The following is a 14,007-nucleotide window of genomic DNA, read 5'->3' as shown; positions in this document are numbered from 1 at the left end:
AATGACGTCATTTACAGTAATAACTTCACAAATAATCGAAATATCAAAGGAAAGAACTTGATTGTAAAACACTGAGAAAACACCTTGGAAAAACGGAAAACAAATCAAGCTGTGGCTGCAGTTTCTATAGGTCTGAAAACACAGGAATTTGAGAAAACCGACTGCAAAACTTAAGGAAAAAGAAGCTGAGGTAAAGTTTATTTCAATTTTCAATCAATATCAATGGTGAAGCGCGTATACGCCATACGGGCGGCCTCGACGCCTAACGGGCACTTTGCAGTTTGCACTGCGCGAGTATGCTAAGTGCTTGTGATGCAATAGTTTATTATTTAATTCCTTAAAGTTCATGCCTTATGGTACATATGGCTTTTGAAATGTGTGACAGTTGCTGCTCGTGCAGGTACCTAGGTACTCTACTGATGCGCGTTGCAATTCGCAAGCTTGGAAAAGTTGCCATTTTCTGGTGTCATGGTATTCCTACCAAGAACCTATGTAGGTTCCTGAATGCATAGAGGCTAAGGAACAGGAAATTAGTTCCAGATTTTGTTGAATTGGATGAATTGGTTCAGGAATGGGGTGCACACCTGTCACTTGGCAAGCTAAGAGCTGGGTCTTGAATTGCATGTGCAATATTTGCTTGTGTTTTATCCTGTATTGCCTTTCATCATTTTTAAATACCATGTCTGTGGCTCTCCCCCCCCAATACATACCCATGGTCAATAAACAAATGAATGGATGAATGAATGTCAGCACACACCTGAGCATAGGTAGACTCTGCTGAGCCAAGAGTGTCTTGGCGCAACAAATGTTACTGCCGCCATAGCAGATAACTTGACCTCTGCTAGTGCTGTCTGTTATGGCTTCAAAGCTAAGCCAGTTTGGAATAGGTAGAGTTTGGGCATCCCCAATCCAGCACAAAGTTCCAACTATGCACCTAAGCAAGAGCTAGTGGAGGCTGGGGCTCACATCTGTGATCTGACTTCTGAGATTAAGAACTTGTTGAAATTTGCCTTGTCTTGTTGTTTGGGTGAACACACACTAACACCTTTTCCTATAGGTACCTAACATCTACCCAACACTTGAGATAAACAAATTTTTATGGCAAAGGGTTACAAGTTCTGTGGTCAAATAATGCTAGACTATGCATGTGTATCAGATTGGTGTCAATATCTGCAGTCACCCAAGGGCTCCGATTCCATAACTGAACACCATACATGCAGCTGCTGAAGAAGGAGCTATTGACAGCTTGGCAGATGCCATATTTTCACTGACTTTTTGTCTGTCTGCACTGAAATGATATGATGTGGTTTCAGGTTTGTTGTGCCAGGTGCCAACTTTGTAGCGATCAATAGGTACTGCTGATTTTACACTGTGTTTCCTTTTTTCCAGGAAATGGATCAAACTGTGAAGCTCACATACTCCATCCATGATTACTCAAGCTTTTCTGGGAGTTATTTGCCAAAGTAAAGTGCTGTTCATCCTTCTAGTCTACTGGTGTTGTGTCAACTGGGTTTGGAAAGCTAAATGACATAGCTTACTCAGGATTTGATTTTTAAATCAACATTTCCTGATGCATTCAGCCACATTTGCTTAGTTTTGTATACCTACTACACGTTATTATAGATTACTGAAATGTTAGTTGCTTGCATGATAGCAGTAGTGTGGCAATATTAGCCTGTTTAACAATGGTGATAACAGATATACTTGTCAGCATCCTAAGCATTAACAAGATATCAACTGTTTACAGTGACTGCTTGGAAAAGTGAATGTCATAGCTTACTCAGGATTTGATTTTTCAGCCACATTTCTTTCTACATGTAACAAAAGTTTATTTTGGATTATGTTCTCATCTTCATGTAATAGGGGAAAGAGGCACGATGTCCTGTAGGGCATGTACTCGACAATTTCTTCATTTAACTTCATTCTGCACTCATTCAGTAGTTCTGAGTACATGTGTGTTTATAATTAGCATGTTAACTCTGTTCTTCAGGAATATTGCTGAGGACAAGCCAAACGACCAGGCTTCAAGATGGTCATCAGAAAACAACAACCCACCTCAGGTATGATCCTGTCATTGTTTGCACTGCAGTGACTGCGGTCCACTGATTTCCCCATTTCAAATTGTCTTACATATTTACATCATGCATGTCAGGTACCTATCTAAAGGTACTAATGTATGATGTATGAGGAATGTGTACGAAGAGGTACGGAAGACTAGCGATAGCAGTCCGTTATTTACTCATGTCCTTGGTGCTGTTTATAATCAGCTATATCACATAATTGTTCGTTTGCATTGGTTAGGCGGCTGTGCCTGATTACTTTTCGTTTATTTACAGTACATCACCCTGAAGCTAAAACAGCCGGCCATTGTAAGAACCATTACGTTTGGAAAGTACGAAAAGACGCATGTGTGTAATCTGAAAAAGTTCAAAGTGTACGGTGGTCTCTGCGAAGACAATCTGATTGAGCTTCTGGACAGGTGGGTGACATTACTAAATCGCTTTCACACATCCACTTTTGCTGGAATGTAGGAGGAGGCGGAAGGTGTTACTTTTTGTTACTTCTTTGTTCGAGCAATTCTAGGCATGGAGGATGCCGCATGATGTACACTTTCGCTGCCTCTTTCATGCATATCGTTATTTTACCTTTTTCAGACAGCATTATGTTATTGCATGTGACATTATTTTTCAGATATTTAAATATCTTCTTTCGAACATTTAATTTACATTCAACGTCATCGAATTGACATTTCAGTCTCATCCTTTTGACCAGCGGTTCCGTTAGTCGTCCTTGTCTTACCGCCGTGCGTCGTCTCGCTCGCGTGTGGTCTCAGCTTTCGGTACCCCTCCCTACTGCACCTGCCCCTTCTCCCGTCACCCGCTCCCCCTCTCCTCCCCTCCGCCGCCACTGATCGTGGCGGCTGATATTGCTTTGCTCCTGCGCTGTCGGCTCGGATTTCACTGTCGGCTCCGTTTACCGCTACCAACCCGAGTCGGCCGGCGTGTTAATATACCCTGGACGTTAGTGTCTGGGGGGGGGGGGGAGCAGGGCTGGAATAACATCGGTCAGTTACCTCCTGATCCGCAGTTTTGGAGATGGTGGCACAAACACTTCATTTTGTTAGTGTCGCTGGTGTAACAAAAGCATGGGAAAATCCAAACATCAAGCGTTTTGCCCTGCTGCTTCTTGATATTATAAGAACCTGGTCGCTGTGTCCGTGTCCCGTTTGGTAGGTCCTTGCATACCTACTAGGATGCTAGACGTATGGCTAGAGATGGCTGATAAGCTTTACCAGACGAAAACAGCTGTTAGGCTCATAGTGCCTTTTTGGTTGACACAGCGGTTTGAAGAATGACAACCAGCCGGAGACGTTCTACCTGCGCTACAAGCTGGAGAACAACCCGTTCCCCTGCCAGTACATCAAGGTGGTGCCGCTGCACTCGTGGGGGCCCAGCTTCAACTACAGCATCTGGTACGTCGAGCTGTGGGGCGTCGACGACCACGACACCGTGCTGCCCCACATGAACTGGTTCAACGCCGTAAGTCGAGGAAGATACAGCACTGAAGTGTCGCTGTGTTCCGTGGAGAGGTCACTGTATTCGGATAGTGCTGACCTGCTCGGGAAAATACTTTGTTAAAAGTGCGAGGTGTTTTTTTATGTCAAATAGCAGCTGCGTTCATGAGTTTCATAGGGTTTTCAATTTATTTCCTGCTGTGGTAACTGGTATAGTTGATCACTACGTTGTAGTTGCTTGATGTGATTTTATGTCCCGCACTTTTAACATAAGATATGCGCAACATTTCTGCGCGAATAATGGTCGTTTAAGTTATAAGTGCATTCATTTTCATCAATAATTATTTTCACTTAAATCACGGGGCGTCATATCTTACAGTTGTGAGTTTGACGTGCTAATCTGGTAAATGCCCTTCGTTAACTGCCCTTTTTTTATTTTATTTTTTTATTTTTATTCAGGGCTCCCTCCAACGGGCTCATGTATGCCCATTTACAGGAGGGCTCCTCCTCCTCCTAGCCCATGTTCCCCCACCCCCCAGGCTACGGCTGAAGTGGGAGCCTACCCCACACCTGGTGACACAGCCGGGGACGACGCCCGCGGAACGGGCGGAACCGGGAATCGAACCCGAACCCGGCACCGCCCGCACCGCGGGTCGACGCCTTAACCGACTGCGCCACCAGGGCTTCCGTCCCATCCCGGCGTCGCACGTCCCTCGTCAGCTGACGGCCTCACCCACCCCCCTCCCCCGCGGCAGTACCGGGAAAAGGAGGCGATCCGGCTGTGTCTGAAGCACTTCCGGCAGCACAACTACGGCGAGGCGTTCAGCTCGCTGCAGAAGCGCACGCGCGTCCAGCTGGAGGCGCCGCTGCTGACGGAGCTGTTCGAGTCGCTGGTGGAGCGCGGAGACTTTGCCGCCACCGAGGAGGCCGTCCAGCGCGCGCAGGAGAGCGGCCTCTTCAGCGAGTACATCAACCAGCACGAGTACCGGCCAGAGTGGCGGCCCATCGTGCCGGAGCCGGGCGCCGAGCGGCCCGGCATGCGCGGCGGACACCAGGTCAGTGGGGGGGGGAGGGGGACACCAGCTCAGTGTGGGGGGGACGGGGTGGGCGCCGAGCGGCCCGGCATGCGCGGCGGACACCAGGTCAGTGGAGGGGGGGGGGGGAGAACAGGGGCAGAAGGGGCTGGAGTGGGCACCGAGCGACCGCGGGGGCACCAGGTCAGTGGGGAGAGGGGAAGGGGGCACCAGGTCAGTGGGGAGAGGGGAAGGGGGCACCAGGTCAGTGGGGAGGGGAAGGGGGGACAGTTGTCGCCGGGCGACCCGGCATGCGCGGCGGACACCACGTCAGAGCACCAACCTACTGGCTCATATCTTTTTGCTTTTATTACAGGAGCTCCGCAATGAGTTGACATTGTGTGTGCCGAATGCATCTGCCTCCTCATCGTGCTGTGTATGTCGTGCTCATCTCTCATCTCCCTCGGATGGGAACTGCGGCGCTCTATTCTCTGTCGCAGCGACCACCGATAGACTGACGTGGCCTCGTTTCAGATGTGTTTCGACCCGACCCACGAGGTGATGTACCTGTTCGGCGGCTGGGACGGCACGCAGGACCTGTCCGACCTGTGGGCCTTCTATATCCGACAGGGACAGTGGACCAGGCTGTCGGCCGACACCTCGACAGAGGTCAGTGGGTCAGGGTCAGAGGTCAGTGGGCCAGGGTCAGAGGTCAGTGGGCCAAGGTCAGAGGTCAGTGGGCCAAGGTCAGTGGGTGGAGGTCAGAGGTCAACAGAGGTCAGTGGGCGTGGGTCAGAGGTCGGTGCCCATCGCCGGTCTCCAGACCTGCTGGGTAGTCATCGTTTATACACGGTATACGTCATACAGTGTGCAGAACGCATACAGGCCGTTATTTTCAGGCTGGTGGTCGCCCAGGCCGAGAACAGTACGACTTATCACCGCCTTCGCTACATCCGAGCCGTATTCCGTGCCAGGGCCCTGTTCATGAACCCCGGCGGTCGCTGCGGCCGCAATCCAGCAACCGCCGAGCCGCAAGAAAACTAATTGCAGTGAACTTGGCGCACTGAAGTCAAATAGGCGCAAGCCGTGTTGTCATGGAGACGATTTTGTAAACAAATTATGTAGCCGGGTGTGCGTCAGCTGTAAACAATTGTCGGAAACTATTTCGGCAGCAGACGCTGTTCATGGAACGCTGCTGCGGCCGAGTGAGTGATGACGTTTCAAAAATGGGCGGGGCTTAGAACCTGCGGCCGGCCGCAGCGACCGCAGACTTCATGAACAGGGCCCAGGTCTCCCAGAGTCCTCCGATCGCGGTAGAAATCCCGTATCTGAGAGGCGTCACCACCGTGTCCTCTATAAGCTCGCCCGTCGCAGTGGAGAACCCTGTAACTGAGTGGAGCCGTGCGGATGTGATTCCAGGGCGGTCCCACAGCTCGCAGCTGCCACAAGATGTGTCTGGACGTGGAGCGACAGCAGCTGTTCACGCTCGGACGTTACGTCGACTCAGCGCAACGCATCCCCGAAAACCTCAAGGTACGCAGAGGCCGATGGTGTACCTTTAGTGGGCCCTTATCGGGCGCCTATGGTTTTCAACATGGTCATCGATCTGCATGAAGTTCTCTGAAGTCAAGGCTTTACTTATCATTCGATGTATTTTTATTGAATGTAGGATATCCAAAATCAATGCCTTTGCTGTCTTAGCGTATAGTAGCTGACGTTCCGGCCTGGCTCCGTCTGCAGGGCGATTTTTACATGTACGACATCCCGTGTGGCCGGTGGACCCTCATCACAGACGACACGGCCAGTATGGGCGGGCCGGCGCTCATCTTCGACCACCAGATGTGCCTGGACCCCGTGAGCCGCACGCTCTACGTGTTCGGCGGCCGCGAGCTGACCTGTACCGCGCCGTGAGTTCGTTCAGCCGCTTGTTTCTTATTTTAAGGGACTCCATTTGCCTGGGTGTCGCCTGTCATCAGCGCTAATTCACGTGTTGCGTCAAGAGAACTTATAACAGAGATTCGATTCTGTTTCAAAGGTGCGGTACAGTATGCATATGGAAAGCCATGGAACCTTTTCAATGATTACATATTTACACCTAGAGATAGCTTTTAATGAAGCTGATGTTGGCACTAAGTGCTTGAGACGTCTCCGGGAGTTCACTGGTCGGTCACCGTGTCCCGTCCCTCCCCTGAACTCTGATGTGATGCCATTCTCAGGAGCTCGCTGGATGATCGGACGGGTACGTTGAGCTCAGTGGACCCGGTGTTTTCGGGCCTGTACGCGTACCACGTGGCGACCAGCACGTGGACCCGCCTGCGTGCCGACTCGTACCACCCGGGACCGGGCACGATCCGCTCCCGGGTCTCCCACTGCATGCTCTTCGACCAGGTGGGTGTGTCGCGTCTGCCCCTCGGCCCACGGCAGGCACGCTTCTGTAATCTGTATGTTTTATCTGCCCCTCAACACACGCAGGACATGCTTCTGTATGTTTTGTATTAGGTATGTTTGCCTTTGTCATGGTCAGGTTAAGGTATGTAGTGGCATAACAAACCTGGTGTTGTTTTGGAAGCAACAGGAGGTTCACTCACTTACACTGTAGTTATAACAGTTATGTATCGCAAATCATTTGAAACATCAAGCCTCTGAGGTTCAGTCACCACCCGCCCGGTCTGCTAGTCTAGTCCGGTCGCCCACACCAAGTCTGACCCCGCCGTGTGCCTGTCCGCCCCGCAGAAGAGTCGTAAGTTGTACATCCTCGCTGGCCAGCGGAGCAAGGAGTACCTGAACGACTTTTTCACCTACTCGCCCGATACAGACGAGCTGACGATGATATCGGACGGCACGCGCGGCGACGGCAGCGTGGACGTGCCGGCGGCGGGCACCACGCAGCGCGCCACCATCGACGTCCAGCAGGCCGAGATTCACGTCCTCTCGGTGGGTACGAGAGGGGGGCGAGATACACGTCATCTCGGTGGGTGCGAGAGGGGGAGACTGAAGGGGAGGGAGGCCGAGATACACGTCCTCTCGGTGGGTGCGAGAGGGGGGACGGAGAGGAAGGTCGAGATACACGTCCTCTCGGTGGGTGCGAGAGGGGGGACGGAGAGGAAGGTCGAGATACACGTCCTCTCGGTGGGTGTGAGAGGGGGGACTGAAGGGAAGGGAGGCCGAGATACACTTCCTCTCGGTGGTTTGGAGAGATAGTGGACAAGGAAAGGGAACGGGTTCCGTCAGGACGGTGCGTTACACAGTACACTGTATTTCACGTGGATTTCCAACGCTGTTTCATGCGTCACGGTAGTACTTCTGATACACTTGCATCTTTTTACTGTAAGTAAAACATGTGGAACAGAGACTAACAGGTGAGTGTTTGATGAATATCCATGAGTCACCTCTGTACGTTGAGGTGTACAGAGGTCTATGATCCACGATAAATGGTCAGATGTTATCATTTTTACTAGCTCCTGTTATCATTTCAGGGGCTGAGCAAAGACAAAGAAAAGAAGGAGGATAACCTGAAGAACTCGTTCTGGGTGTATGACATCAAACAGAATAGGTGGTGAGTACTGGTAGCACCTGGTTTGATTTTCATCCCCGAGCTACCGGGTCTGCGCATTCCGCCAACCATGCTCCCTGTTGTGGCTGGCACAGTGCTCTTTGATTTTTTTTATTCAGCGATTGTTACGTCCCGTTCACGGTCTGTCCTACATATAATGCACCGTCAGGTCGTGCATCTACCGGAACCGTGCTGAGCCGAGCGGATCGGACGACTCCAAACCGCTGGTGGAGCCGTGCCCGCGGTTCGCACACCAGCTGGTGTTTGACCACATACGAAAGGTGCGTAGTTCAGCCGATAGTCACACTGCCACGAAATACCTAGTCCGAACATGGTCAGTATTTCTCATCGGGGTCATAGTGTGCACTGTGCAGCTAGCTGGGAGGTATTCGCTCGTGATTTTCGCAGAACTTCCAAAAATAACGTGTTCGTCATTATAAAATGTTATCAAACGAGAATGCGTTCATTGTGCGTGCCAACGGAGTAACGAGTGTTTACGGAACTTCATCAGCGACGTGAGTCGTGTGTCCACCGCCGCCGGCGTGTGTCCATCTGACGTCTGTGATGTCAAATGGGTTGTCCTATTTGGCGTTAACGTCGTATATGTCTGTCCCTTTATAGATATTCTACCTGTTTGGTGGCAACCCAGGCCGCAAGGGCAACCCAAAGATGCGTCTGGACGATTTCTGGCGTCTGAAGCTCACCCGACCTACCTGTTCGGAAGTCCTGCGGCAGTGCAGGCTGCTGCTCAGGAAACAAAGGTAGGTCGCCACAGTCGCCTGTCCGATGGGCTGGAACGGATTGTGAGCGAATGTATCGGGCGATCAATAGAATTCCTTCATTCTGTTCGTAGAATTGTGTGCGAATTTCGCAGAAAGGTAACCTATTTATTAACCTGGTGCATGGCCTGGCCCTGACCGTACCTACTGGGTTGCGCCTCAACTAGCCCTGGCTCTTCCTGGAGGTGTGCTGTTTCGCCTAAGCTGGCCATGACCTGGCCCTCTTTGACGTGCTGTTTCCGCTTTGTCAGGTTCGAGGAGCTGGTGTCTGCGCCAATACTGACCGTGTTGCCGCCCTGCCAGGTTCGAGGAGCTGCTGGTGCCTGCCCCAATACTGACCGTGTTGTTGCCGCCCGGTCAGGTTCGAGGAGCTGGTGCCGTCGGACCCGGTGGCCGCGCTGCAGTACCTGCAGACGGAGGTGGCCGCCGCCGTCGACCACGCGGATGCCGAGCAGGAGCGCCAGTTTCAGCTGCTTGCCGGCCGGCTGTTCGCGCCGCCGGCCGCCGACCCGGCCGACCCGGAGCCGCGCCGCGCCGCCCGCTCGCGGCTCTTCGACCAGCTGACCGTGTTCTTTCCGGCCGAGATGGCGCAGCCGCGCTCCAACCTGACCGACTTGATCCGACTGGATAAGTGAGCGCCACCGTACAGACATCTGTCGGACCGAGCGGCACAAACGACCTAACGGGCGGCTGCTCCGATCCGGGAGCACTGCGATCGCCTGGCTTGGACCTCTGCTCGAGCGCTGGGAGTGCGAGGCCCAACTGTTTGATACCTGGCGGTGTGACTGAACGAGCGCTGAGAAGGATTGCACGGTTACATTGACTGTTCGGACTATACGTGCGAGATGTTTCGGTTGTTCGAGCCATACTTCCACGGGGTGTTACATATGCTCACGGATGAAGCAAGAATGACGTCGCCGTCTGGGTGGAGTGTTCGAGGTCGACTTCAATTGACCATTGAGTCAGCTTAGCGAGAGTTGAACTCGCAACGGCCTTGTCCTTCCAGTAAATATGTACTGCCTCGTGGAGATGTAGTACTACGACCGGTGCCTCGCAGTTTCGGCTATCTGGTCTTACCGTTGAGACATTTGTGGTGTTTTAAGTGACACGGACGCGGGCCTGCCCCGAGATTGCCAGACAGCGACACGTTTACCGCCTCCTGCCGGTGACGCAGGTTGTATGATTAAGCGGACTGAATGTCGAGTAAAACCCTGCGCGTTGTGCGTGAGTCATGTGTCAGCTGCAGCCCGACTGAACGGTATGAATTGTCTATCGAATATTCTCGGTGATAAAAAGAGAGCTTTACGGTCATTCGACCGAGCCACAATGCACTGGGCTAGACGTGCGCTCCGTCGACAAATTGTCTCGCATCAGTAACCTTCATAAACCATAACTGATGCTATCTCCGGAGCACCGTACTTCTTCCGCCCAGTAATCTCATTTTTCAAATGTCTGGCAGCTGGCACGTCTGGCATGGCGAATGTCTGCAGCTGGCTGCGATGCTTTAAAAGTGATTCGTTTTCGAGTTATTCGCTCATGGTTTGTGAAAGGGCGACTCGAATGTTTGTGCGAGACTAGTCAGTCTGGAGTCGCGACCGTTTTTGTCGCTTGAGCCACTGGTCTCAGGAGACTGTGTCCTGCGTGTGAGCGGAATGTTTCTATCGAACGTGCCGAAATACATCGAATTGCAATGTTCATAAGCATGCTGTCTTACTGGGTATTCGACAGACTAGGAGCGATCGAAACGATGAGCAAAATTATACGCACACCACACTGCAAACCTGGGTACACGTTTATACTCGTAGGCAATAGGCATATAAATAAAGCCTTCCGACCAGGCGCCTAGTTGTGAACTAGCGGCACACCCATGATAAATGGCAACACATTTGACTCATGTCACAGAACATATTCTGAGGTCAGTAATGCTCATGAGTCATGTAACATTAGACCGAAAAGTACACAAATGTCCTTGAACAGACATTACGGAGTTGTCGGCAGGCCGTTGTGACTTGGCACACTCGGCGTTCCGCGCTTTGTCCACGGCTAAAGAGTTCTCTGGGGCGCCATCGCTGTTACGGCTATCAGGCATCCCCCGGCCGTCTCATTACATACCGCTCCAGGGCCACACAATGTCACCACCGCGGCACTATCACTCGCTATTACTGCACTCCAGCCGGCCGGCGCCACTAGGGCTCCTCGAGCAGCGCCTGCCGCTGGCTTTTCTGGTGCTGCTCGTAGTCGCGATCCACCAGCCGCACGTCGACGGGCGGGATGAGCGCGCCGGCCACGCAGCGCCGCTCCAGGTTCATAAAGTTGAACGTGGCCGCCGCCTGCTCCGTCGGCAGGATCTCGAACGAGATCTTCTTCTGACGCAGGAAGGCGATCACCTCTTTGCTGACAGTGGTGCCGCGGTCGCCTGTGAAAAACGGCCGGGGTTGGTAACGCAACCGGTAACCCGTCAACAGTGATGGCAGATGTTCTTTCTAATAATATCGTAACAGACGTCGGGACCCCACGCCCGCTGGGCCCGGTGGAGCGAGGCTCCAGCTGCTGACCTGTGCCGATGACGAGGCAGTCCAGACGCGGCTCCAGGATGGCGAACAGCGCCAGCGAGGCGGGCGTGATGTGCGGTGCCGAGGGTACGTTCCAACCGAGCACCGTGCGCGGGAAGACGGCCATCGGCCCCAGCACCACCACACCAGAGTTCAGGTGAAATCCATACTGTGAGAGGTAGGAGAACAGTGATAACTGGTGGTCAAACCATCTCAGCCTTTTCAAAGTAAATGCTTAGATAGGATTTTCATTTCATCAATTTGAGCCTATGTCCTGGTGAAAGGTCAGTTCAGTTAGAAGACAAGGCATCACATCAGCTGACTCAGCAATTGAGTTAGCTCAGATAAGAGCCAGATAGGAAGTGAAACCATGCTTAGCTCAGAGAAACTAGAAGTAGGCCTTGATATCATATGATAGCTACATCTCTTTGCCTGAGCAAATGCCACATTTTACTAACAGTCCATTCAGAGATCAGGGATGGTATTTAGGTACCTGGCTGATTCCATCCACACTGATCATGTCTCCCATCTCCCTGTTGAGGAATGTGACTGTGGTCTTCTGGTCTTCATTGTGCTCTGAGTACTCAAGCCTCTGAGGTGTCACAGAAAGACCTCTTGTCTTCACTGAGCTGCAAACACTACAGAGAAAATATCAATTAACACTCACTATAAAGCACAATTGGCCATCTTCACACAAATCAAAGTTGAGCACAGCGAACAGGACTAGGTAACTGTCACCTTATCATCAATAACTATAGGTATATTCAATAACTGATTTAGACCCTTGAATATTGTGCTCAACTTAATGTCATAAGATTACCTATTGTCAGGTGAGCAGAGTCTCGGGGTTCTCAACATTGAGTAAAATATATTCACACTAAAACTGCAAACAGAAAAAAGTCACAACCAAATACTCCCATAAACATCAAAATTACCTTTGTTTTGCTGCACCATAGAAGCATGAGGAAAACAATTTCCATCTATTCAGCATCATAACTGAAAATCAGTTATCACAAAAAACAAGACAATCTTTAGGGGCCTTGGCCAGAATTATGTAACAGCAATGAGAGTGAATCATTCAGAGAAGGCAATATTTGCAAGACGATTTCAATTTAGGACAGTGGAGCAGTGTGCCAGGCGCGCTTCCTCTGTCCAACTTTGGTGGAAATTTGACGAAAAATAGAATTCTATTCACTCTGAAATGAAGTGTTGAACCAAATGAACGAAATGAACTCCCACCAAGCTTCCAAGGTGATGGAAGCAAGATGAAAGAATGAGGATAATGAAAAAATGAGGATTAAAAATTAAAAACCTGCAACGAATTACATGCCATGCACCTAAGTAGTTTGACATTTTATCAGTAATTCGTTTACACACTGGAAGTATCGCTGCATTTGACATTCAAAAGGCTAGGAACAAATCAAAGGAGTTGAAATATTTTAATTAATATTTGACAATATTGATATAACATGGCAGGCAAGGTCCATGGCAGGTATAACAATTTACTACACGCCTACCTCTACTTTTCTATACGTTAATGACGCGTACGAGTCATACCCCGCGTTTGATGTCTTTCGGACGATGAAGATTCTACGCCGTTTAGCCAATCACGTTCCATAACTGCAGTCGAGCCCCCACTGATCTTGAACGGGATTGGCCGGACGGTGTAGAATCTTCGTGGTCCGAAAGACATCGAACGCGGGGATATAAGGATTTTCGCCTCAGGCATTTTTCAGAAACGAAGTTTCGTTCTTGTCTCAATTTATGTGAAAGGCGTTGGTTTTAGTTGATTTTTATTACACAGGCTTATACTGAGATGTGATTATCTCAGCGAATTCTAATGTAGATGTTTGAGCTTGTTTTATCACCTTAAAAGTGTGGTTGATTCTGATATTCATCGCACGGTAAGTTGAAGTCAAAGCGAGGCTTGGGCTGAGGCAGGGAGGCACCGGTTCTGACGTCACACGAAAATATCAGTCGGCTGGTTGTGGCACTGCCCCCTGCCGGCGCGACTGTGCTGCCAACTAGCTAAGCCTAGTCAGCCTAGGACGGGACGGTTTTACTTTTTCTCGTCGAGTGGGGCAGCCTGCGACGACACTCGGTCGACATAGCTGTGCTGCAACATACCCCAGGTTCGGAGTCTCTCGGACGGCCAATCCTGTTCCATAACCACAGCTAAGTCCCCGCTGACCTTAACCAGGATTGGCCGGACGACGTTGAATCTTCGTAGTTCGAGACACCGAACCCGCGGATAGTCTGTCGAAGCCTTGGCGGCTGAAGAAAGGCTAGACATATCTCACTTGATTTTGGCGTGGCCAGCCTCACTTCTGTAGTTTTGCTTCACAGCATTCCACGTCCTATTGAGTTTCCGGTTGCGTAGTACACGACCACGTTCAGAAAGTTGATGTCTTTTAGATACATCACGCAATGACAAACTTTTGGCAGCATTTACATTTGTTGCCTGCATATTTTGGTGAGGAAAAATCACTATCGCAGTAACATCGCAGTTAGTACAATCAAGACATACCACAAAGGATCAGAGCTAAAGCAGTATTATTAATCAAAAGTGTATTGCATTGATCACCAGCATGTTCGT

General features: G+C 50.7%; 3 protein-coding genes across 12 annotated transcripts in view; 2 read left to right on the top strand and 1 right to left on the bottom strand.

The window, feature by feature from the left end:
* Window positions 1-79: 79 nt before the first annotated feature.
* LOC122387545 (muskelin-like) lies at window positions 80-10,559 on the top strand. Of its 3 annotated transcripts, none has more exons than XM_043377839.1 (15): window positions 80-190; window positions 1,390-1,463; window positions 1,991-2,060; window positions 2,337-2,479; window positions 3,341-3,539; window positions 4,270-4,569; window positions 5,062-5,196; window positions 5,947-6,060; window positions 6,268-6,434; window positions 6,744-6,915; window positions 7,261-7,461; window positions 8,004-8,083; window positions 8,250-8,361; window positions 8,702-8,841; window positions 9,221-10,559. In XM_043377839.1, exons 2-15 carry the CDS (start codon window positions 1,393-1,395, stop codon window positions 9,492-9,494), a joined length of 2,178 nt encoding a protein of 725 aa, XP_043233774.1. In that variant the 5' UTR covers window positions 80-190; window positions 1,390-1,392; the 3' UTR covers window positions 9,495-10,559. The 3 variants fall into 3 exon arrangements, with proteins under 3 accessions (XP_043233774.1, XP_043233775.1, XP_043233776.1); XM_043377840.1 differs by having other exon boundaries at window positions 81-130; XM_043377841.1 differs by lacking the exons at window positions 80-190; window positions 1,390-1,463 and adding an exon at window positions 1,560-1,634.
* Window positions 10,545-13,373, bottom strand: LOC122387546 (NADH dehydrogenase [ubiquinone] 1 alpha subcomplex assembly factor 3-like). 8 transcript variants are annotated; one of them, XM_043377845.1, is made up of 5 exons: window positions 12,881-12,915; window positions 12,347-12,607; window positions 11,905-12,049; window positions 11,415-11,580; window positions 10,545-11,275 (listed from the first exon to the last, which is right to left on the bottom strand). In XM_043377845.1, the coding sequence occupies exons 2-5, from the start codon at window positions 12,403-12,405 to the stop codon at window positions 11,046-11,048; spliced, it is 600 nt and encodes a 199-aa protein (XP_043233780.1). In that variant the 5' UTR covers window positions 12,406-12,607; window positions 12,881-12,915; the 3' UTR covers window positions 10,545-11,045. The 8 variants fall into 8 exon arrangements, with proteins under 8 accessions (XP_043233780.1, XP_043233777.1, XP_043233783.1 ...); XM_043377842.1 differs by lacking the exon at window positions 12,347-12,607 and adding an exon at window positions 12,232-12,294 and having other exon boundaries at window positions 12,881-12,904; XM_043377848.1 differs by having other exon boundaries at window positions 12,347-12,598; window positions 12,881-12,901.
* The window catches only part of LOC122387542 (unconventional myosin-XIX-like), a 38,171-nt gene continuing 37,246 nt past the window's right edge, over window positions 13,083-14,007 (top strand). Inside the window, exon 1 of the mRNA XM_043377834.1 lies at window positions 13,083-13,315. The gene's annotated coding sequence lies outside the window, so the exon portion shown is untranslated. The remainder of the gene's footprint in view (window positions 13,316-14,007) is intronic.

Source organism: Amphibalanus amphitrite, unplaced genomic scaffold (genome assembly GCF_019059575.1).
Source record: "Amphibalanus amphitrite isolate SeventyFive unplaced genomic scaffold, NRLGWU_Aamphi_draft 000289F_arrow, whole genome shotgun sequence".
Lineage (NCBI taxonomy): Eukaryota > Metazoa > Arthropoda > Thecostraca > Balanomorpha > Balanidae > Amphibalanus > Amphibalanus amphitrite.
Note: the sequence above shows the minus strand (reverse complement) of the source record. Positions and strands in the feature narration are given on the sequence as shown.